General features: G+C 39.3%; 1 protein-coding gene across 9 annotated transcripts in view; it reads right to left on the bottom strand.

Moving 5' to 3' along the window:
• Window positions 1–16149: 16149 nt before the first annotated feature.
• Window positions 16150–24874, bottom strand: part of TJP1 (tight junction protein 1) — a 158134-nt gene continuing 149409 nt past the window's right edge. For 5 of the 9 annotated variants that reach the window (XM_021532013.4, XM_021532011.4, XM_021532009.4 and 2 more), the window contains 5 exons: window positions 24012–24187; window positions 22892–23333; window positions 21445–21662; window positions 21008–21151; window positions 16150–17748 (listed from right to left, as the gene is read on the bottom strand). In XM_021532013.4, coding sequence (XP_021387688.2) covers window positions 17654–17748; window positions 21008–21151; window positions 21445–21662; window positions 22892–23333; window positions 24012–24187 — 1075 coding nt within the window. In that variant the 3' untranslated portion in view covers window positions 16150–17653. The remainder of the gene's footprint in view (window positions 17749–21007; window positions 21152–21444; window positions 21663–22891; window positions 23334–24011; window positions 24188–24874) is intronic. The other 4 variants (XM_021532016.4, XM_021532014.4, XM_021532010.4 and 1 more) reach the window with 2 other exon arrangements.

The raw sequence follows: 24874 nt of genomic DNA on the forward strand, positions 1-24874 counted from the left end.
ATATTCCATTTTTGACAGTGTTCTGAATGTTTGGTGTGCTTTATTTTTAACAGTACGCAAAGCTTTCTTTGCTCTTCAAAGTGCTTTTAAAATAGGACATTCATTCAAAATAGGACATTCATTCAAAATAGGTGTCAGTCCCTAAAAGAGTTTTTATCTGGTCAGAAAGTACATGGCCAAGTTTCTATCAGAATTAAGACTCTTGTGCTGGAAGGTGCAAAAAAAGATCATGGGACCTAAGATTCAGCAGATCTCCAGTGCAGAAGGAACAGGTCAGTCCAAGCAGGAAACCTGAAATGCACAGGCTGGTGGGACAGACACTGGCTGATTCTTCGTGCATTTGGAAGGTTCTGTCACTGTTCTACAAAGAGTAAATCTTACCCATGCAAATGGCTGCACCCCGTGGCACATCTAGAAGATGCTTTCCTCAAAAGGAAAATAAATCTTTTCTATAATTACCTACACAGTGTTTCTTCTGAAAGACAGGCACTCGTTCTTTTTAAAGGAATGCTGCCTGTGTATTTTCCAAAGTAGCTTACTGTTGGCCTGAGAGGAAACAAACCCATCCCTGTGGAATATCAGTGCAGAATGAGCAGTGTACTTCCGTGGCTGCCTGGGGAACAGTGCTGGCAGCATCACTCACCTCACTGGCCCGAGGTCTGTAGAAATGACAGGTGGAATCAAAGCCGCTCTTTGGTTTTGGCAATGCCAAATGAGAAGGATTTAATATGCTGAAGAATTGTATCCCAATGCCAATCTCTATTTTTTGGTTTTTTAATGTCTCTAAATGGAATATTTTTGTTGATAATTTAAAAAACAAATAAACAAAATCTTACACATCCCTCTTATATTATGGTAGTTGTTGGAGACTAATACAGGGAAATCTGGCAAAAACTATATAGGTGGAATGTAAGCCAAGGATATAAAATGGTTTGGCAGAGAGAAAAATTCCCTGCAGGATTTATAATAAAAACAATAATACAAAAGCACTGAATAGAGAGGTGTACATACAGAAAAAGCAATTACTGTAACAGAATATTAGTAACTGTGACAATTGTTTGAAAAATAGACTTCTCTCAACTGCCAAAAATAATTAAGCAGGTTGTCTCGCTGCCCTTCAAACAAAAGAATTAGTGGGAAATTTCATTCAGGCTTTGTGCTTCTTTCTCTAAGAACCAAGAAAATTAACAAGGTCAGCTAGAGTACAGCTAGGATTACTCTTCAGCCAATATTTTAGCACAATTCTTAATTTTTTTTTTTTTTTAATCTCCCTCTTGTTAAAGCATTTCTTCCCAAGGGGGCATGTGATGGTTGGCCACCCTGTTCAGTGCCCTCTCATTCACCCTGGAGCACAAGCACTGCTCCCCCTGGCACAGCCAGGGCCAGTCACCCCTTGCTCCATCTGCTACCATTTCACACACATCTCCTGCAAGAACTGAATGCTACTGAAGGGCCACTGAGGCCTGAGTTAGCAAGAGCAATTTGGAGGCAATTGCTCCATTACACAGAATATGAGACAGTTGGATTATTATTTCAAGTTTTTCTCTGAGTATTTCAGGGCCCTGGGTAGGAGTTGATGATGTACTGTGGAACTGAATAATTCAGAAGGGAGTCCCTTAGGAGAACAGCTGTTAGGTAAACACTTCAGGAAAAACCAAGTTTAGTAAAGGCCTTTAAATTATATTTTTCTTTCCTCATTGAAAGCCTAATTATCTCCTAGTAGCTCAGAAGATTTTGTTTCAACCTAACAACCACTTAATGCTCCCTGTTTTCCTCACATTACTGCCTGAACAGTTTCTGAGTAGTATCACATAGTCTCTAATAATTACAAGGGTGATATGTTCCTGGGGTTGAAAAAGTAACTTTATATGCTTCAAAAACTGAGAAACAATGGGGAGAAATCTGCTATTCTGCTTGTGCTTCTTATCCTGATGAATTCTTACAGCCATTCAAACAGAGTTCTGAAGGCTACAGGTACTTCAATCCTTTTCTTTAGTGATGCTCTGCATTACAGCTAAGGAGGTTGGAACCCAATGGAAAGTCATCCCTTGGATTCACACAGGACTTGCAGTGAAGTTCATCCCCAGGCATTTTGCTGGGGTCACCACCCTTGGTGTCCTCAGAAAATTGTGCCTAATGTGCTTCCTGTCAGGGGAGGCTGTGGCTATGCTCAAGTTTTAGGGTGGTTTTCTTTTTTAAGAAAAGCATTACTGTAAGTGTTCTGCTGCTACTAAAGATAAGGAATATTTTTACTTTAAATGTAGAGATAGAAGCTGATAAAATAACATATTGTTCACATAAGGCAGGACAAAAAAATAATTCTGGCATATAAATATTAAACAATGTTTCCAATATGATTTGTGCAACTGAAGGACAATTACAGCTCCCCATTCCCTCTCCCAGATAAAGCTACTGGAACAATGTATCATTTTTAATGAGATGTTATCGCATTCTGCAATTTCTTCTTACCTCTGTATATTACAAGCTACTTTGCCTTCTGCTGTGTGGGTATTCAAACCTATTTTTTATATTTTCATTTGATTGCTGGTGAGTATGGAAGTAAATATGTAGCCTAGACTACTGTGGAAATTGCTTATAAGCCTCAGGTTTTATTCTGGAGGAAGGTAAACCCTAAATTAAACTAAAATCTACACTAGAGTCACACTTTTGGGGAGACAAAAGTCATCCAAAACAGATACCTACACTGTGTAATTCAGAATTTGGGTAAATTCCAAGTCTTCCCTTTGTTTATCAGACTGCAAAGGGAAGGATGTCTGACAGGGTACTCTCAAAGTGCCTACCACAGTATTTTTTCTTCAGAAACCCATTAAAATTGCTTCTTTGATCAAACTCTAAGGAAACATTCTAATTTAAAGTACTAGAGAACTGAGACTTACACAACTTGTGCGCTCTTTTTAAGAACTATTTCACCTTGCCCACTTCCTCTTGCCATTTTCCTCTATAAAATTATTCTAATCTCATTCTTCCTTCTCTGCTTCATATCAGCTCAATGATAAATAAAGTTAATAGGCCTTGCAAATCACAAATAGACAGGTGGTGCAGTGATGGACTTGCCATTAGCTGCATTAGCACAGTGTGGTTTGGGAATTTCAAGAAGGTATAAGCACACTGAGCTATTACAGCCTATTTCAATAAATCACAGAGCATTTTATTTAATTAAGTCCCTTCTAAAAGCAATATTAAAGATACAGATAGAAGTGTCATTAGTACAAACAGGTTTGATATACTGGACAACAGTTTTTTATTATTTTATATCCCATAAAAATAACATTTTATAATTAAACAAAAGTAGGACTTGATTCTTTGATTCACAATGTAAAATACTATGGTTGGTAGCCTTTACACTACTGGGTTCATGGCCTGACAGCTTCCATTCCCTCACCTGCTGTGATTCTTCTTCCAAATCTTAGGACATTACAACCATTGAGGAACAATGCACAGCACAGGCAGCACTACAGGCATCAGATGTTTCTGTGCAAGACAAAATGCTATAACTGAAGAGAATGGCTTTGAAGGAATGAGGATAATTTTGCTTTGCCAGAATAGGGGTATAGGTGAGGATAAAGTGAATATTCAGAGTATGTATTATTGGTCAATAATGAGTATATCACCTCCTCAGTGTTTCTTTTAAAATTTTAATTTTTACTATGAGGGTAGTCAAACACTGGAACAAGTTCTGTGAATGGTGATCTCCATTCCATAACAGGAGACAGACTGATCATGATTTTAATTATTTAGGGAAAGACTATGAGGGACCAAGAAAAAATGAAGGTGAAGGATTTAAGTTGTTGTCTGAAGCAGGAAGAATTATGAGGCAGAATCCAGAGCACATCTGTAGCCTTCACCTCAGGACACACAAAACAGGAGAGAGAAGCTGTCTCTACCATGGCCTGAGATCATGGCACTGGGAGCTGCCGTGAGTGGTGCTGGGAGCTTGAAAATAAGCCTGGGTAGTTAAACTCTGGAATTAAAAATACTCACAAATTAACAATACTCCATTCAAAACAACCAACAAGTGAATGATTCCCCCATACAGAATGGGACTGCGTAGGGTAAAAAACATAGTTAACACTGTGAGCCAAAGCCATGCATATTGGCATGACTCTCAACTCCTCCATTCCCTGGGTTTTGAGAAGACCCTCATATTAGTGAAAGGTGGAAGATGAGCAAACTTGACTCCATAATAAAGCTTTGGGCTGTCACTAACCAAAACACAGTACAAACCAGTATTTTAATACCCTAGGAACTGATCTTATTGTGGTACCCAGTAAGTTACCCCTCTTTAATTTGAGCTGTTTCTAACTGTATTTAGTCTGTTACTAAGTAGCAGCTTGCTTATGAAGTACACTGCCTGTGAAGGCAACATATACAAAAGCTTACCCAACTGCATAAATTATTTGAACAAATCCTCTTGGCCAGCATCAGAGAGCAATCTCATTTCAGTACAGCACAGCCACTCCAGTCCTCCTCAACCTCAAGTTCAGGGCCTCCTATGAACTCTATTTCACAGATGGGAAGGTTTCCAACAGAGCAATCTCCTGATCATCTCCACATGAAAGGGTATATTCAAAGATACTCTAATGAAGAACTTGAAACCAAATTAATCCCTGCCACAAAGCGCAAGAGATTTGCTAGTCTTTGTTACTGAGCTCTGTTTGCCTCCATGCCCTTCACATACAGCAGTCATTAGACACAGCAGGTTTGCAGAGTTAATGGGCTCTACACAGACTACTGGACATTGGAGTACCTTGACAGACAGTTTAAACAATTTCCTGCTTATAATTTTTACATTTGGTAATGAAGTAATTGCCCTTTTGAGAGTCAACTGCTGAAATTCCTACACATATTAAACGTCACATAAAAAACATGAGTCTCTCCCAGAAGTTGCTATCTTCAGATTTGGGTGTCTTCATGTCTCTCTGTGGAAGGGCAGATTCACTAACAGGGGAAGAGATTCAGTAAAAAATGTTTGAAACCATTTTGAAGCAATGCTTAAAACAAACAATAAATAAAAGTGCTTCGCTTTTGGCTGATATCTGCCATAATCATTTATAGCTCATTTTTCCCCTCCTGTGGTGTCTTACAGCAAACTAAAATTCTAAGCATGATTTGCTATTTCCCACATCCTCCCTGTGAGTAGCCAGAGCAGCAGGGACACAAGTGGTGGGAGGTGGAGCTGTGTGTGCCAGGCACAAGTCAGAGCAACACAAGTCCTTCAACAACTGCATGGATTATTGGCAATAGCTTATTTGCAACCATCCATCATTCCTCTCCTAAGCAATCTCCACCCAGGCATAACAACTTGATTACACAGCTCACGCCATATGTGCCCATAACACAGCACTTCAGAGCTGCTTAACTCACACATGCAATGTATGATAATACTTTTACCCACGTCAGTCTGGCATTTCACAGTCTGTTGCCTTCATTGTCCTTGTCTTTTGAGTAAGTGTGGCTCATCTGTGGTATTCCCAAAAGTCTGTAGTTTTAAAATTTCACCAACTGCAATGTCAAATTAAGAGCAGAATTTAAAAAGCTGAACTTAAAGCTAAACAAGTAAAAAGTTGCTACATTGAGGCAATACAGCTATAGTTACCCACCTATTCCTAATGTATACTCCAGGTCCACAACAGGCTTTGGTGTGATTTTGAGTGAAGTAAAGCTAGCTACTACTGTTAGAAACCAGAGGCTGGAAAGGGTAGAAGAGAAGTATGTTTTTTTGGGGTTTTCTTGTATCTCCAGCTGATAAAGAACTATTTTGACTTATTATTGTTGATATTACTTCTAGTCTTTTACTGTAGTCACTTCTGATAGCATCCCAATGTCTGTATTATGTTCATAACAAGACCCTCCTGTGACCACTAGGAAAAAAACCCAAAGCCTGATTTTCCTTTCTTTTACTGAAAACCATGACTCCTTACACATCATGTGAATTTTACACCACTCAACACCAGCATGTACACAAAGGCTGGATTAGCAGTATGTGCACACACATTTCAAATTGCTGGCTGCAGCTTTTCTCTGCTTCAACAGAGGATCACATTAACAATTATTAGTCAGACACAGCGGGCAGCCTATTACATGTTAGGAAGGATCTGTCACTTAAATGGAGTGATGGCTACAAACACACATCTACAGCATTTATTAGCTTTAAGCTGCCATCCCAAGTGCTAGGGAACAGTTGAAATAAAAACAAGTCACTTCCTGAATCAGAATGAAAACTATTTCTGAAAGAAATGCAAATAAAATCCAACTTCAGTCATCACTTGAAGCTGAACAGTCACCAATTGTGATCCTACAAAAACTGAGAGGCAAATTAAATCTTTACTGTGTACAACTGGGAAAAGTTTCTGGTCTGGAGGTCTGTAGAAATAGGTTGCTTCAGCATCCAACAGCTGGCCTGGCAGCTTTTGCACTGCAAGCGAAGTGTGAATGAACGTCTCTGACAGGGACAGTTCATAAATAAAGCAATATCCTAGAAGCTAAGATAATTTTTGCTACATGCTGAATCTTAGAAGTACTACAGCAAAACACTCTAATGTCTGAATTCTCTAACCTTTTCCTGCTGAATAATAGAACATGGGTTGTAAATAATTAACCACGACAAAGGAGGCTCTAGATTGTAGTAAGAATAAAGTGTTACCTCCTCCATTAGCCTCATTTTATTTTCAAAGGTATTCCAAGGTTCAGTGGGTGGCAAGAACAGATTTCATTGTCAAACATGAAACCTTCCTGGGAATGTTCAGTGAGAAACTATTCAGGTGAGAAAAGAACAATGGAACACGGAGAACAGAGCTGTAGCTTGAACCTAGAAGTCACACAGACCGGAGCGCTGAAGTTACACTGAGGACCTGCATGACCCAGGGTGTTCTGTTTGTGCCAATCCCCCAGGCCAGGATGTGTCACAGTGCTCTTGCTGCTTGCAGGCACCAAACCAATGATTTCCAAGGCAGACAGAGGCAGCTACAGCATTATCCAGCTGAAAACAGCTGACTAGGCAGCAGGGCTACTACTGCCGCAAAAACCAGATCACTTCTAGTATTGGAGGCTTTTAATGCTTCTTGACATAGGGCACCAAATACAAGTGAGTAAATTTACCTTCTAAATATGGCAAATACTGTATAAATAAGGAAACCTTTACAGCATTAATGTCTGCAGAGCAAAAATTTGTAAGTATTACATTATAAGATTACATAATAGGATAAAAGCACTAGCAACAACATCCATACTACACTGTGGCAACTTTGCAGCCATTTCACTCAGGAAGCCTCACTGAACACAAACAATTCAGCTAGATGAAAGTAGAGCTATGGACAGCTACAAGTACATTTTGTTCAATTAACAGCAAAAAATATGTGAACCACACAGAGGGACTTTGAGTTAGAACTGTTATGCTTATTTGCTTCTGATCTTCTTCTATAAACAATATGACAACGAAGCAAAGGAGTAACAGCAACTGAGCAATTTTCTTAACCAATTTTTAAACCACGCTGGTGTCTTAGAGGGTTTTTATGAAGTATGGTATTTTTGTCACTTCTTTTGTACACAATCAGATGCTCCATAAATTAACAGGCCAGAGCATCTCATAGATTAGAACTCACCTGGACTCTTTAAAATGGGGGAACAGCTTCAATGGGGTTGGCACAAAAGTTAAGCTATCTGGTCAGAAGAGTCTTTGGATGGTCAAGGTTGGAAGGCATGTCCAGAGATCAGCCTGTCCAGCCCTCACTGGTCAAGCAGGGTTACCCAGAGCCAGGTGGCTTTTGAATAATTCCAAGGATGGAGAGTTCATGACCTCCAGGGGCAATCTCACAGCAAATAAGCAGTTTGTGATGTCTCTCTAGTTGTGCTTCAGGACCCACTGAAAAGAGCCCAGCTCCACATTCTTTGCATCCTTCCTTGTGGTAGTTGTTTTCTGCTGATATTAAAAATAAAAGATCCCCCAAAACCATCTCCCCTGCAGGCTAAACTGCCCCAGCTTTCTTAGCCTTTGCTCAATGTAGAGCTGTCCCACCCCCTTCACCATCCCTGTGGCTCTTGGCCCCACTGTCTCCAACACATCCACATCTCTCCTGGACTGAGGAGCCAGGAGCGGACAGAGACCTCCAGGCTCAGCAGTGCTGAAGGGAAGGATCCCCTCCTGTTTGCCTCATGCAGCCCAGGAGAGCACTGCAGATGCCTTTGCTGCAAGGGCACACTGCCAGAATGGGAGCTGAAGCTCAGTGACTCCCAGTGCTTCCTGCCAAGACCTTCACAAGGTGCTCTGATGCAAAGGCAACGCACAGCAGAGCAGGGAGGCTTCCACACATCACAGTGAAGAGACACACAGCATTTCCTGAGGCCATGTACCCACAGTGCAACCCTTTCTTTCTTACCACAGCAACTTGGCTTCTGTTAGTGCTGAGGAAAACATCATTTCTACAACAGAATCACAAACAATGTACACTAAAAAAAAAAAAAAAAAAAAAGTTGGTGAAAGGAGATTGAAAGTTTACCTGGTTTCACTTCTGCACTTAACTCCTCTAGCTCTGCATTCAGCCACACTGCAGCTGGGCAGCACAACTGCTCCACTAGAGTTATGACTGTACAAGATACAATTTTGATCCATCTCTTTTCAATTGGCTTCTCCTTTCCCAAATACTCTGAGGATATTCCTGGAAGCTTATTTGAACTGACACAGAAGAAGAAAACCCTGTGCAGCTACTACATGCTAGACCTGGACTGTTGTGGAGGTTTTGGAGATGACTTTGTTGTGGAATTATTGCTTTTTTCTCCTTAATTACCTTTAGTCACATGTCAAGTGATTCACCTAAGAAAACCTGTCCACAAATTTAAAGTTTTACTATGATGAGTCACTTTGTATTTAAGTTCATTATTTATCAAGACATACAGAATGAATGAAGTTACTTACACCACCTTTCTTTTGGGTCTCTCTCCTTACTCACTGGTCCCAAAATGGCTGTTCTTAATGCAAAATAAACATCCAAACAAAACTACTTGGCAAATGCTATGCCCATAAACACAGGGGCAGAACGCCCTGGAATTCTACACATACTATAAGCAAATACTATTCTACATAGTTAATAGTATTCTACATAGTTATATTTATCCTTACATAACTCTGCACAAGGACCCCAGCATCCCTTCCCATGTATTTTTAGAACTTAACATTTGCTAAGAATAAAATGATGCACAGATGGATCCCTGGATTTCACTGCCTCACTAAACCCTTAAAATATACAGATATCATTCTAGTCAAGACCAGAAACATTTTTGGAACATCAATTTTTTGCTTAACAGAAAGAAATTTCTTACTCAGCTGTGATTGCTGCAAGAAATGTCTGATTTCATTACCCAAAATTAGTACATTTTGACAGAAAACTCGCTATAAGTAAATCTTTGATCTTCTTAGATTAAATTTTTTTTTCTAACATTTCATGCAGATTTCAAAGTCTATGAAGTTACATGAAGGTATTCACAGAACCTTCGGCATTTAACTTCATTTCCTGAATAGAAAAATTACCACTTATACTCCAAATAACTCATTCCTTATGACAATTGAGAAAGCAAGGAATTAAAAAGTGCTTACTAATGAGTCATCCATTTAGAGTGAAAGTCTCAAATGTTGGAAGGCCTTTAAAAATTTCATTTTTTAAACTCCATATACATAATTACCCAACAGTCTAAATGTGAATTTTGTTATATATTCCCATGGCACAAAGGTCATCACCGTCTCCTGAAGAAAAAAAGATTTGGAAAAAAACCCAAAACCTAGAAAATTATTTTATTTTAGAATTTGATCCGGATTACACCATCCAGACTGTTATACAGACATCACGCTGCTATGAAAAAAACCATTTTGAGATAGTAAAAAAACTCTAGCAGTAGTTTACATAGACTGTTCTTTAGGAAATTACTCTGTACTACACTGAATTTTTTCCTAAGGCTTGTTTGCAATTTGGTTTGAAAAAGATAAGAGTTTATGCAAAGAGAACATAAAAAATGAATTAACTGCAGACTAAAAAAGTCTATAAAAGTCCATAATCTCTTGCTGGGTATATTACATCAGAGCACCCTTCTGGCACTTTCCCTTTTGGTTTATTAGCTCATAAAGAAAACCCACAGTCCTGGAAAAATTACAGAGGCAGAAAATACTGTGCTGTAGCAAAGTGAGATGGCATAAACTGGCCACAGCAAGTTTGAGACTCCTGTTGCACTGACTCTTTGCTTTCACAGCTTTCTAAATAAGAACATCTGTTTTGTAACTACAAAAGCAGCCTTCAAGCAACCACTGTTTTCTGAAAGCAGCGGCAAGTCTCAAATAAAATTAAGCCAACCTGTTTTGCAGAAGGAACATGACAAGACTATTTCTGCAAGAGTCCTTTACACTGAAGGGAACATGGCCATCCTTTAGCTGTGTGAGCAGCTCTGGGCTCCCTGCAGCCGCACCACTGAGGCTTCCTGACGACTGAATTAATACCCTGAACATCTTCCCCTGGGCTACCTGCTGTAAGAACCTGCCCCTCGCTTAGGAGCTCTGACAGCACTTTTAAATGCCAGCCGAGGCGTTTGAGGCTCTGCATTGATGTCGCCTTCCCGGTACACAGCAGCTGCTCCGTGGAGCCCGGTGCTCTGGAGCGGGACCGCGGCCGCGCCGGGCACCGCCGGGCCGGGCACCGCCGGGCACCGCACCGCCGGGCAGGGCACCGCCGGGGCGGGGCACCGCACCGCCGGGCAGGGCACCGCCGGGCCGGGCACCGCCGGGGCAGGGCACCGCCGGGCACCGCACCGCCGGGCACCGCACCGCCGGGCAGGGCACCGCCGGGCACCGCACCGCCGGGCAGGGCACCGCCGGGCCGGGCACCGCCGGGGCAGGGCACCGCCGGGGCAGGGCACCGCCGGGCACCGCACCGCCGGGCAGGGCACCGCCGGGGCAGGGCACCGCCGGGGCAGGGCACCGCCGGGCACCGCACCGCCGGGCAGGGCACCGCCGGGGCAGGGCACCGCACCGCCGGGGCAGGGCACCGCCGGGCACCGCACCGCCGGGCAGGGCACCGCCGGGCCGGGCACCGCCGGGCCGGGCACCGCCGGGGCAGGGCACCGCAGGGCAGGGCACCGCCGGGCACCGCACCGCCGGGCCCCGCACCGCCGGGCCGGGCACCGCCGGGGCCGGGCACCGCCGGGGCCCCCCACCGGAGCTGCTCGCTGTTCCTTGGGCACGACTCCCCCCCAGTGGTTGTTATTTTCACTCACACGTCAGCTCAAAGGCTGCCGCAGCTCCTTCAGCCTGCGGGGAAAAAGCAGTAGCACTTGCCAGTATTAAGGCTGATAAATCAAGAGGAGTGGGTAAGAGGCTGTCAGAAGTGAAGTGTGATTTTGTATTAGCCAATCTGTGTTATGCACACACTGCACAGGAGCTCTGATGGAGTACTCATTGTACAGAAGCCTGCACAAACAGAATCTAACACAAATTGCTGATCTGAATTACTCCTTTTTAATTGAAGTGGTTTTAATTCTATATTCATTTTCTTTCACGGCATGAGAAAGCAAATGTCTTATTTTAAGAAGTGGTTTTTTATTCACAAACAGGTGATTACTTTGTTTTTCCTATTTGCCAGGAGCAGTCCAATTACATACACATTATTATAATGTGATCAACAACCCTCAAGACCATATGGTAAAACTACTCCTAATTGCAATGAAAATCCAGTAAAAGTTCAAAGTGTACCAAGTTCTGTGGCAGATATGCATTCTGACCACCCCAGAATGTCCAACAAACACACCAGCATCCCTCCCCTGGTACCTACAAAGCTCAGACTTCGCAGTAGTGGCAGGTGTGTACATGTATATACATAAAACTAGACTGAAAAGATTCACTAAATGGGTAGAATAGTTTTTTTAGTTTTCACTTATTTATATTCAGACACATTTTCAGTTTCCTTGAGGTTTTTTAGACTGGTTCTTACAATTTCTACCACTGTAAAACACTACTTGCCTATGATAAAACAGTAACTTTTTCTCTTAAAATTGGAGAATTGAAGCACCAATGCACACAACAAGGACTTGCTTTCCTCATCTCCATTTCTGTCACATTTTGGCCTGAACTTCATGCAGGTATTTTTGCATAACATTATGGTGGTATTTTCTGTACATGGCTTGATCACAAGAAAGACTCAATGAGGTGCTTTTTATTTTTGATATTTAAAAACCACAAGGATCACATCTAGAAATGGAGAGTGGCACTTAATTCTTTCAGAATTAAGTGCTTTGAATTCCACACAAACACAGTAATACAAAGCATGCTGGCCCCACAGCTCACTACCTACTATGCTACACTTTAGAGAACTACTGCCTACAGACCAGAGGAGCAACATCATCAACAAACTTCTAACCATCCTATCAAAAGAAAGGAGAAACAGAAAACATATTGAAAGTCATGGGTATGTCAGAACAATGCTTGCTATTCATTTAAACAAAATATTTTATACCTTTGTGAACAAACTGTGCTTGCTCATCGCCTACTCTCACACTGCAGAAAGGGGAATTCTGAGCTCCCTGCCCCCAAAGCAATGCCAGGCTCCCTCACCTTCACTGGTGGGATAGACAGTTTTGCACCCTATACACAAATTCATCAGAAAGCACATCCTCAAGGAACTCTGACAGTGTTTTTTGGGGTTGGGGATGTTGTTAAACAGAACACTGCAGCAGCATCAGCTTTATGGGCTCTCAGGAAATTTTTCCTGCCCAGCGATAGTTTTCAGCACTTGTGAAAAACTGTTCTCTCCTCTTATTGGCATGGTTTAAAACTGGGCAGCTGTTACTATCACAGGCCAAGACTCCATACATTTATGGCCATTAAATAATGGAAATTACATTTATGGAAATTATATTTAAATGCCACCAAAATAGAAAACAAGTCTCCAGTCTCTCAAAATCAAAGCAATCCAACAGGCTTTTATACCAGCGAGTCCCACATATGGATGAGGGACTGGGGGATGAGTAAACTTTATTTCAGTGAGACTGACACAGCTGCACAGTTATTACTGCAATAGCTTATGTCTGAATTGACTTTTCAAAACTGCCTAGAACTATGAAGATGTCAATTATTAAGAAAAAATGAAAGTCTGTATATGAAATGCATCTGAAAGATATGCAAGCCCACTCTCATCACTCCTGCATTCTCAGCAGACATGTGAAGGGCAATAAAAACCTTCAGTGTGTTGCTGATAGAAATAAAAAAAGTGGTGCCAATACTGGCAGCACCAGCGGAACTGCCACTGCTGTTCAGGGAAAAGGGCTGCAACTCTTCCTTCTGCCACAAGCTCTGGCTGTTCTACAGGGGCAGCAGATAATTGTTTACATAGCTCATTTCAAAGCATTACTTCCTATATAGTAAAGTTTGCATCTGCATATATCTCGTGCCTTTGCACAGCTTTTAGACAAGACAAGCTGAAAACAATTAGCAAGAGCTTAATTTTAAGCAACTCTTTCCTGAGCACTAAGATAATTCCCTCGATGTACTGCTTTACTAACATGCTACTTCAGTTAACAAATATGCAAACTTCTCTATCATTAATGTAGTTAATTCTATCTTACCTTTTTACTTTGCAATGTGAAATATTTTGTCATTAATTCAGGAAGGACAGAAGTATAATTAGGAGGGAAATGACTGCAGTCAGTTTCACTGTTACACCACCTATACCCGAAGTTCTCTATCAGGCTCTATATTATGAATGTCTTCTAGCAAAGACATTTCTCCTCATCTTCTTTCTACAAGGAATCATTTAAATGTCAGGTTTCACTTGGGCAAGATCATCTAAATCTTTGGCAAGGCTTTTAAATATATGCAATTTAGTATCACCATTAATATGTAAAGATATAAAAGAACCTATCAGACTAAATACCTGATCTCATTTTCCTTAAATTCTGCAGTCTGTTTCTTCTAGCTCTTCCCCCAGATTCTAAGTCCCAAAGCTGAAAGGGAAGTAGGTAATAATTTTTATGAGAAAATATTGCTTACTTTTAATATAACTTACAAACTAATACCTTAACCAAAGTGTTTTCAACCAGCACTTACCTTACCTGGCTGTAATTTATTTTCACAGCCTATCTACTGTGCTCATCAGTGTTTGCATAAAACACGTAAGTGGTGCAGAATACTGCAAAGATAATGTAATACTATGTGTACTTATTCTCAGATTCTTGCTTACAAGATCATAAGGCACAGTTTGGAGATAATGAAAAACATTTTTACCCAATCACTTGATATTGCCAAGGGACGGAACCAGTAGCCAGAGAAGTCCATACATTCACCCAGACCACCACAGCACTCAGCAAGGCTTCTACAAATGCCTTCCTCAAGTGACTTAGGTACGAAGAACATATTTTGTAGATCAGCTTACCAACATATATTCTCCAAAGCTGTATGGCTTTAATTTCCATCACCTGTTCCGGGTTTCATTGTAGCACAGAATCTTCAACCACACCCTGCCATTGCTGATTTGCTTCACCTAACTCAGGTTGGTAGGAATGGATTACTTTTACAGATGTAACTATTTCTGTATGTATCACTGAATATGTATTGCTACTTTTCTTGGAAAAATAAAAATAATAATAATAATTTTTTTTTACAAAAACCCAAATCACAGAGAAACAGCAATTCTGTGTCCCCCATCTGTTTCCAACATTGAAGGCCCTTGTTAAAAATGAACACAAGACTTGAGATTTATATTTTTAACATTTCTGTACAATTTGCTGGGCCAAAGTTTACCAGGACACCACTGAGACAAGAAGAATTGAGAAGTGCAGTTTTTGAACTTCACATTAAATAATAAATAGAAACAATATTAAAATTTTACAGGTAAACTCACCTCCTGCAGTTCCTAGCCTACATAAAATACATAAGGAATGCAACCAGTTGCAAATATAAAGATTTCAAAACCACCGTTTTTTTAAAACAAATGTGTTATTTTAGCTTAGTTATTCTCATTGGCCATGTTTTAACCTAAAATAATGGGATTTAACAAGAAAAAAGGCATGCACACGGCTCATATTAGACACTTTGACAACCTTTCCTACAGGCAGACAGCAAAAGAATTTCTCCAACAGGCTGCTTTGCAGTTTGGAATTGCCACATTTTTGAACAGCATCAGTTTCTCATCTCACTTACAAAATGACAACAGAGCAAAAGCTGTTACATTTTTTTCAATTTGATAGAAAGCCATAACCCTGTGCTCTTTAAAAACACAAGAGCAGAAAGATGTAATCTGGATCATTACAGTAAAATCACCACATGACAGTTACCCCTTACAGCATGCTGGACTCAGAATGCCCAAGACACAAAGAAACACCAGTGTCCATGCAGAGCCAGGGTGCCTCAACTGTGACTGACTGACTCCTGTAGTGTTTCACACGGTCCTGGTTTTGGCTGGGATAGACCTAATTTTCTCCTTAGTAGGTGGTACTGTGCTGTGCTTTGAACTCCATTACATCACTGTTGATAACACTGATGCTTTTGTTTTGTCAAGTAGTGCTTACCATAGGCCAAGGACTTTTCATGTCTCATGCTCTGCTAGTGAGTGAGATAAGCCATAAGGAGGAATAGGAACAATAGTAAGTGCATCTTAGTAAGTGCCTAAGTCATGCCTGAGAAACAAAACTTACTTGTAAGAAGTACGAAAAGGAAACATCAGGGTTACACACTGTTTCCCAGCATTTAAAAAAAAATCTTTTAGAACTTATTTTCCCTCATAGAATGATACTGGTTAGCCATGGAATACTCCAAACAGGTAATGGGATTCTGCAGGAATAACTTTAAAATAGTAGAGCTATATTATGTGTAAATCTACATGCTAGAGCACTACCAAGGTTTTTGGAAGATTAGGTGTCACAGGTAAACTAGCCAACATAATGAGCCAAGAAGGAAATCCACCTCTCCTAGCTGTACTGAGTAATTCCAATGGATCCACACTGGAGCTCATCATTTCAGAAGCTCTGCTGTAGACAGCTCCAACTGACTCCACAAAGGAGTTCTACTACACGTAGGAATATATGGCAGAATCCAGCAGTCTACTTACACAGAAAAAACACAATCAAAACTGTTAAGTACACATAAATGCATTTCAGAAATAATAAGGTACTACAATCATCTTTATTATTTTAAAAACAGTTTTATTCTGTATATTTAGAAACGTGTAATTTTAATAACTGCAGAGAAAAAAAAAAAATCAGCCACACCTGAATAGCTAATAACTCATTAACAGAATGCAGTGGTATATTATCTAAACAGTAGTAGTGCCATTGTGCCGTAATAAATTGTCTATTAGTAAAAAAATACATTTCAGGGCACATAGTACAGCATCCTTATGACAAATTACAGTAGGGATACTTTTCAAGAATTTAATCAAAGTAGAGAATTCCGAGTTATATTCTTTAAATGCAGCACTTTAAAAGGTAACAACTTTGTGCATTTTTAAAAAATGTCCTCGTTCATATATTGTAGAAATGCTGCTTTATTGCTGCAGATGTCAAAGTTCAAGGCTCAAAAGGTATGAGAATACAAAGATATCCTTAAGAAACTTTGTTTGTTTTTATATATATTTATATATATAAAAAGGTAAAGCTTATAAAAGTTAATTTACAAACCAAAAACAAAAGTGGTATGCACGCATTATATACAAGCGGTCTATAACATCTATAAATTTTCAAATGCATAGCAGAAAACATACCATCATTTTCTTCTGGTTTTCTTCTGGCTGATGAACACAAACAATGCTTGTTCTCTAAACCAAACTCAATTTTTTGTTGTTGTTCCCCCCCACCCCAGACTCTCATGATATAATATCTAAGTAAGCACAAAAGCCATACAAACTTAATACAGAGAACTATGAGAGCTAAGACTATTAAAAACATGAGGGTAAGGCATCCCTGCTGGTTAATAGGTCTGTAATAATGTGGTTAATTTACAAATCCACAGAGGCATCTGAACCATAGTCATCCCACATGCTTTTCCCCCTCCCCCTGTTCTCAGGACAATGTTTCCATATACAGCAAGTAGATGTGTTTGCATTACCTCTCAGCAGAGGAAAACATCTAAACTGTGCTACCCCAAGCTGACTGCCATTTCATTGGACATGTACACCAAAAGTCATTTAAAAACCAGAGACCAAAAGGTAGTCTTGTGAGTTAAAAACACACAGTTGCAAAAATGCAGGCCAAAATCTGTGGTTTTGATACTGGAGTATGAAACAAATTTAGCTCCTCTGTGTATAGTTTCATTGGTACTTCCAGATAACAGCAAAATACTAGTAGTGTCCTTCAACAAAGAAAAAAAAAAAAAAAGAAACAACAAAAAATAAACAAAAAACCCCCAACACACAAGAACAACCAAATCAAAGCATACAGAACCTGCTAAACTCCACCTTGTTCCCTCTGTACACTCCCTGCTTGTGGCATGTATTGTGACCATGGTTCAAAGAGTGTACTTGCTAATTCATTGTTAGTTAAAGCAAGATGCTTAAACACTAAGATCCATTATCACTTATAGAACAGTTAATACTTGATAGAGTGGTTCAGTTTATATGTAAGGTCCATCTCAGTTTCATATTATTTACTCAGTCAGCTAACTTAATATTTAGAAGTGGTCAATTAGGACTGAGACACAGTTTGCTCCAACAAGATAGTTTGGATCCCCGGGAAGAGACTTGTTCTGCCAGGTTTTGGGGTCACCTGTGGGAGGAAAACACAATGCTGGTGTTTAGTATCTGCTGTCACACAGTGTACATCTTGAAACAACCAAGCTTTTGGACAGGAGCTTTTAAGTTCTGAAGCAACACCTCTTTTGTTTTTTTTTTTCCTTTGTTGCTGTTTTGTTTGTTTTAAAAACCCTGCAGTTTGCATGTTATTAATAAAAAGTATCCCTTCATTTTCATATAGCATAGGATAAGGTCAGTTATTCAAAACTGATGCTGTGGCATTCAGGAACTGGTAAATATAATTCATACTACTCTACAGCACCAACATAGTGCTTTCCATTTGAGACTTATTAACAGTGAATCAGGTGTTCACTGGTTCCTTCCTAAAATGCCAATGACAAGAAAAAAAAATTTAGAAGCTAATGTGGGTAAGATGCATTTGAAGTGTCTTGAAACAGTTCTGAGCACAGATGAAGGCAAATCAGAAGTCATGTTGTAACTAAGCACTATGACACATTGGTAGTTTAATTTTCTATGACAAAAATAATTGTAGATAAGATTGTAGTCATTTTGCAGCTACAGCCAGTATATGTGTTTAAAAACCTGAAATACTAAAAGTATTCCAGTTAATCGGTACATAAAAATCTTTACAACAGAGCTGATATACTCATGGTCAAAGGTTCTGGGTAATAATCTGTTACAGCAGGTCATCAGCTGCCATCTCACCAGACCAAAGGTTACACTCCCTCTGCACAATTGTCTCTTAAGTGGAGACAGTATTCTTCATTTACCCACCTACAATCACTACCAAGTGTTGCCACTACACAAAAGGTGTGATCATCCCATTATGGTAGAAAGTGAAAAATGCACTGAAGTTCTCTTAAACCTTTCAGATAAATGACATTAAATAGCTTGGCCAAATAAATCTGACTTGAGGAGAAATGTGTAACAAGCTAAAGAACCCAGTCACACACCTGAGCAAACACCTGAGACCTCAGTATTAAGTGAGAACAATACAAATTCCACGTAATTTTCTTCAACTCATGAAAACAAAATGAAGTACACAATGCACTGAGTTATGGCAACATCTAACATAGTGACAAAGAATAGAAGTGGTCAGTGTTTAGTCAGAGAATACAAACAAATTTACTGCAACCAGCTGAGACTGCTTATTTTAGCCAAAAACCTCAATAACACTGGAGAATTTTTCCTTTTATAGATTCAGGAAATTCCATTCAAATCTTATATGACCAAATGTATTAAAAGGGTAGAACAGGGCTGTAAGACGGTCGGGTCCTAGTCTTGCACATGAGACAGGCAGACTTGTTTCCAACCTTTCCTTCCAAATACATAGTAAGGATACATAGCTATTGAGGATGTTTTTCCCATATTTTCTCATACAACTGCTTTGAAAAGGAAAATAAAGAGATCACTCAGTATTTTTTATGTTCTAATCAATGTGGCCATAAAAGGCAAATTTTTTTCCCAGTCAGCTTTAATACCAGAATCAGTTAAGCTTTTGCAGGGGTTGAACAGTAAAATACCAATGTATGAGGCTTAAATGTGGCAGAAAGGATGTTAGTAAGTGCAAATGAATGTCACTTTTAGGACAGAACATGGATACACTGAGAAAAGATGAGGTAGAGCAGACGACTGAAGAGAGAAAATCTCCAGAATTGCATAAATTGTTATAATAAAGCCACCCCAAGAATCAGAGTCCCATAAGCAACTAATTTAGAAAGAGAGAAAACAATTATTTATTTAAGACACAGTATGGTCTACTTACATATCATAAGACAGAATTGCCTAATTTTTAAGTTTGTCTCAAAAGAGCAATGTTATGATATACATCCCATTTCAGATTAACAGAATGTGGTGTTATATTTACAGTACAGAAAGTGTTAGGGTTTAAATATACACGCTCTTGCTTTCACCCACACATGCACGCACACACACATCCCACTTTGGAAAGGGAGGAAAATGTCTCAGTAACTTCAGTTATTGTTTAGATCATTTGAGTCCTCTCCCTTCACTTCAAGTAAGTTCATGAACAGGTGCTATTAGTTACAAAGGAAGTGCTGTGTTGGTTTTGTACATAGTTGTTATATCTTTTGGGACCCTATCGTTTATGAGCCCGTGTTTTAACACGGCCATGTATACAGACATTGTTAAATAGATGCATGCAACACATGCATAGAATAGCTTATAAAAAACAACTAAAAATTATTGCCATTAATACCTCTAGATTATTGATTCCCCATGAAGAGGATTGATGCTTTAATCTTTCAAAGCATCAGTGCTTTGGTGTTGACAGTGATAGATACATTAGTGACAGAAGATATGCATACATGGTGGCTTAAATGCTGTATACAGAAATACATTTTTCACTCAGTACTCAGATCACATGTGCACATTAATGGCTTGAATCTTCTACCATAAATTTTGAAAGTAGCTGAATAAAATCTTAAGACTTTTTCCCCAGATGTGAAAACATTCCTTTTTAAATCTCTGTAACCTTACAGCCGTTTCATGAAATTGCTTGAAACTTGCCCAGAATTTTCAATTAGGCTCCTCACTGACAATTCCAGCCAATACATTCTCTCCCTCATCCCAGAAAGCCACAGTGAGGTAAAAACGAACAGGTAAATAAAATTGCAACCTAGTTGCAACTTTTACTATCAACCAGAGACTTCTGGATAAAGGCAGTAGAGGAGAGAAAGGAGCAAGCAAGAAAAGTCTTTTGGAAAAACCAGCTACATTAGAATAAACTGTAAATGCTTTTACTGAACACTATAGTTTTCTTAAATGACCGAATTGTTAGCATCAACTTGCACACATGGAAACAGTTAACAAGCGTTAAATCATGATTTATGAGCATGCAGATTGTTAAGATTTGCCAGAGTCCTATATGGTTAATTAAGCAACAGACAAACACCAGTTATGTTACAAAGGCCAATCAGAGGTACATATTCATTTCCTCTCAATTTTAGTGCGACTATCATTTCAAGTGTATTCAGCTGCAGCAGTCCTCAAGAAAGAAGACAGAATAGAAAAATACGGTAATATTTAATAGACTAGAGATATTACTCTTTTTCTGCTATCATGGTTCTAGCTATGAATTTGCACCATGAGTAAATGTAAGAAAGACATTTGTAATGAAAGTGAAATGGGAGAGTTTGACACAAATACAATGATTGAGTTTTTATATTACACAGCATCACCTTTAGCCAAAATTACTTAAATTATACGATAGCACCCAAAAGCCCCAAAAGGACAGAGGGAGGACAGCATACCCGACGAGGAGTCGGAGGATTTTAGAGCAAAAGACCAACCATCAGGGGTCATAGACGCACAGTGTGGCAGGCGCAGCTCCACTGGCTTCAGGAATTTTAGTCCATGAGGCCCACACATTACCAAGGGGCTAAGAAGTGTTTCACCTGGGGTTAAGAGAAAAAAATCTGTTACTGCCTTGTGAAATACATTCAAAGTATTACACAACGACACCACAGAGCTACTCGGTAACTCAGTTTAGAGAAAAATATGAACATTTAGATCTGTCAGTAAAGAAAAGCACAAGATTGTAGTATGTTCTACTGAAGTCACTTGAGTGAGAAACAATCTCAAAATGAAAACTGTTGAAGCATATTAAGCTTACTTTCATATTCTGTTTTGTTCTTGTTAGAAAATAATTGTATTAAATAATAGAAGAATGTACAGTGCCAGCTGTTACCTTTCTCTTTATCCAAAGGTGGAAGTATACTGTTGTCTCTGCAGACTTTGAAATATATTTCTTGCTCTATTCCCTCTGGAATGGCTCCTTGTGGTATAATAATACTAACTCCAGTCTCTATGGAGCTCAATACACCACCATTGCTGTTAAATACACCTCTTGCTGTGGCTACAACAGTGTGTCCATCTTCCTCCTCCTCATCCTCAAGTGCAGTAGGGCTGAAAAGACAGAAAGCCTAGCAGTTTTATCAATATTTCCTTCCTGAAACTCTGTGGCAAAACACCCAACTCTGCCCAAAAAAAACCCAACAACTCAAAACAAAGAAAGAAACCCTCCAACAAACAAAAAACCCCCAAATCTCACAAACTCTGAAAATATTTAGCAAGTAGTTAAAGCAAGAATTCAGACCGCCTGAATCTTGTGTTTCCAACTGACTGCTTCTGGCATTATACAGAAAAAGCTTACCCCAGCTACACACTCAGCTTCATGAAAGTAAATGCAACTAACACAGGAAAGTTTATTTTTTAGCCCCAAACCTCATTTTGACTTTAATACCAGAAGAACTAACAATTTTTTATTCGAGTAACATTGAGCCCTTCTACTTACATATAGAAAACAAACTTGGGGGAAAAAAAATTACACACGTTGCCAGGCTACAACTGAAGAGAAATTTGCAACTTAAAGGTAACCTTGATGATGTTTTCAGAAAAGTTTCAAAAGAATTTCAAAGAACCAGTAACTGCAAAATGTAGCAGTTTACAGAACTACCTAGCATAAAACATTTCTCAGGTGCTTAAAACATATAGGACAAGCAGCAAAATTTTAAGTCTGGTTCATGCATTATTATTATCTTGAAATAAAATATTAATAAAACACTGTTCTGCAAAAACAAATAGCTGAAGATTGTAACAGTACCTGTTGCTCTTGACATAGTTCTTATACATTACGACATATTAGGCAAGCACAAGCTGCCATTAAGCAGCTGCTGGTTTGTCTCACAATAAAGAGCACCAATATGAAACTACAAAAGTTATTTCCTCTTTTCAACAAGTATTTTTAAAGTATCCCTTATTCATACGTCCCATGAGGTCTCTCTAAGCACATGACAGATACAATTTGATGCAACAGCTATCTTTAGAAATTAATTTCTTTTCTGGAAATAGATTGTCAGGGCAAGTTATTACTATCTACCAGAAAATTTATAATTTAGTGTGACAAATAAGAAGTAAAAGCCATGCCACTTTCTAATAACATCATGCAAGACAGCACAGGGACATAGAACACATTTTAAGTATCTATCCTTTGGCAGATTTTAGAATTATAGCATCAATCTTTCAACTACTACATCAACAGAAATTGGAAGCAGAATAAAAAAAGCTGTATTTTTCACAGGTTTCAAAGATAACCTATAGATGTACAAGTGGAAAGAGAAGGAGCAGCAGCTCACCTTACAGGAATGGCTTTAGGCACAGCATTAACATTATTTGGTTGATATTTGGGCTTGTCGACCTGTACAGCATAGGTGTCCATTCCACTCTCAAAGTCGGGAGGCTGCGAGGAACTGTGTGCTTTCAAAATTGGTTGAGGAGAATTTGAAGATTTTGATGGCAACTCTGGTTTATGCTGAGCTTCATTTGGCAAGAGATTGTGGTTGAATTTTGGACTTTCAAACTTGCGTTCAAAGGGCCGTGCGGCGCTCGTGTAAGGTTTGGTCGAGAAGCGGTTGTAGGAAGGAGTGACTGTTTTCTGAATCTGCTCAGTGCCATTCACAGGGCCTTTGTCAGGGAAACTCTTCTGAGGGTAAAAAGTGGACTGCACAGTGTCCTCTCTAGAGGATCTGAAAATTGCTGACTTATTTTGAGGTGGAGGAGGGTCAGACACAGAGTTAACTGCAATGAAAATGAAAATACTTGAACTTGTCAGTAGCCACCAGAAATGTCTAGTCACATACACTGAGGCATAAGAACACATTTTAGTCAATTCTTAATCTTCAGTATAAAATACACACAGGTTCAGCTTCAATCTCTTTGATATCTGTTCTCCTATTGCCTTTTGTACATCTGGGCAAGTTATCTAACATTTCATTAAACATGTTGGAGACAATGGTATGACCTTTCAATAAAAAGCTTAGACTAATTTATATAATTATCAAACCCCCAGAAAAACAGTACTGAAATATCATTGTGCACTTGCACAAACCAGAAAATTCAATTGAACTGGGCAATCTCCTCAATGTGAAAGCGAAAACAAGTTTTTCTTTTGTTTCTAGAAGCCTTCAACTATTACTCATGTCAGAAAAATTCTGGTCCGAAGTACAGGGAGTTTTAATTCATCTTTGCTGAGACAGTATGGGTACTACTAACACCTGGAAGCTACCTGGTTTCAGACAGAATCACAAAATAATTTCATAAAACTCAATCTCACTACAGTAAAAAACTATTTTCAGTAAGAATTGTTCTACGTTTCAGTTAGAGAACATAGCTACACACGTAGACATGCTGAGCAACCCCACAAGCACCTGAGAAGCAATAGCTGCTCCTACAAAGGTCAGCTCTGTAACTGCTCACCTTCAGAAAGTGCAGGCTTGTGGTGTGCTGGGAGAGACAGGACAGGACTATTAATTGACTGTGGCTGTGTGTACTGGACTGAAGGAGCAGGAGGGGGAGTTGTAACTGGAGGGATTGGCTCATAGCGTTTTTCACCAACAGGTCTATCCATTGGTTCAGTATCAGTTGGTTTCCCCCTGTTGAAATAGAATTAAAAAACAAACACTTGACTGTTCAGTTTTTGCATAGCTCCTGCATTCACTGCTATTTTTTGTCTTCTATGATCACCTGATTTCCATCTCTTCCTATAAACACTAAAACATTATTTTCTTGAATAGCCTGTCTCAAGTATAAAAACATTTATTGATAAGCACAAGAGATTCAGACAACATTGATCTTTAGAAGATTAGTAACACAAACCAAGGCAAACAAAAGGCAGATGACATTTCAGGTGTATTTGCATAATTGCCTACTAGATATTAATTTTTCAACTTCATTTGGAGTAATTTCAATGAAAGAGTGTTCTCTAATTTCATGGGTTTTGAAAGAAAAGCAAATTCTCTTTTTGGGGATGTTTTTGAAAAGCATAACCAACAGGACAATGGATTCTAGTATAACTTCTTTAAATACACCTAGTATTTGAACAATGCCATCTTAATTAGAAATGCAATCAGCTTAAGCTTCACTAGCTTTATGTGCATAGTGTATGTAACTTTAAAATCATATTTTCAAAACATTTTTCTTATGCTAGAAATGCTAATCCACAGGTTTGCTTCAGAAAATGACTGATTTCACAAACACCTGTAATTTTGGACCGCAACATATTTATTGCGCTTACTTCCAGAATTTGTGTGTTTCAAATTTTAAGTGCACATAATGCCTGT

The sequence above is a fragment of the Lonchura striata genome, chromosome 10 (assembly GCF_050655825.1).
Source record: "Lonchura striata isolate lonStrDom1 chromosome 10, ASM5065582v1, whole genome shotgun sequence".
Taxonomy (NCBI): domain Eukaryota; kingdom Metazoa; phylum Chordata; class Aves; order Passeriformes; family Estrildidae; genus Lonchura; species Lonchura striata.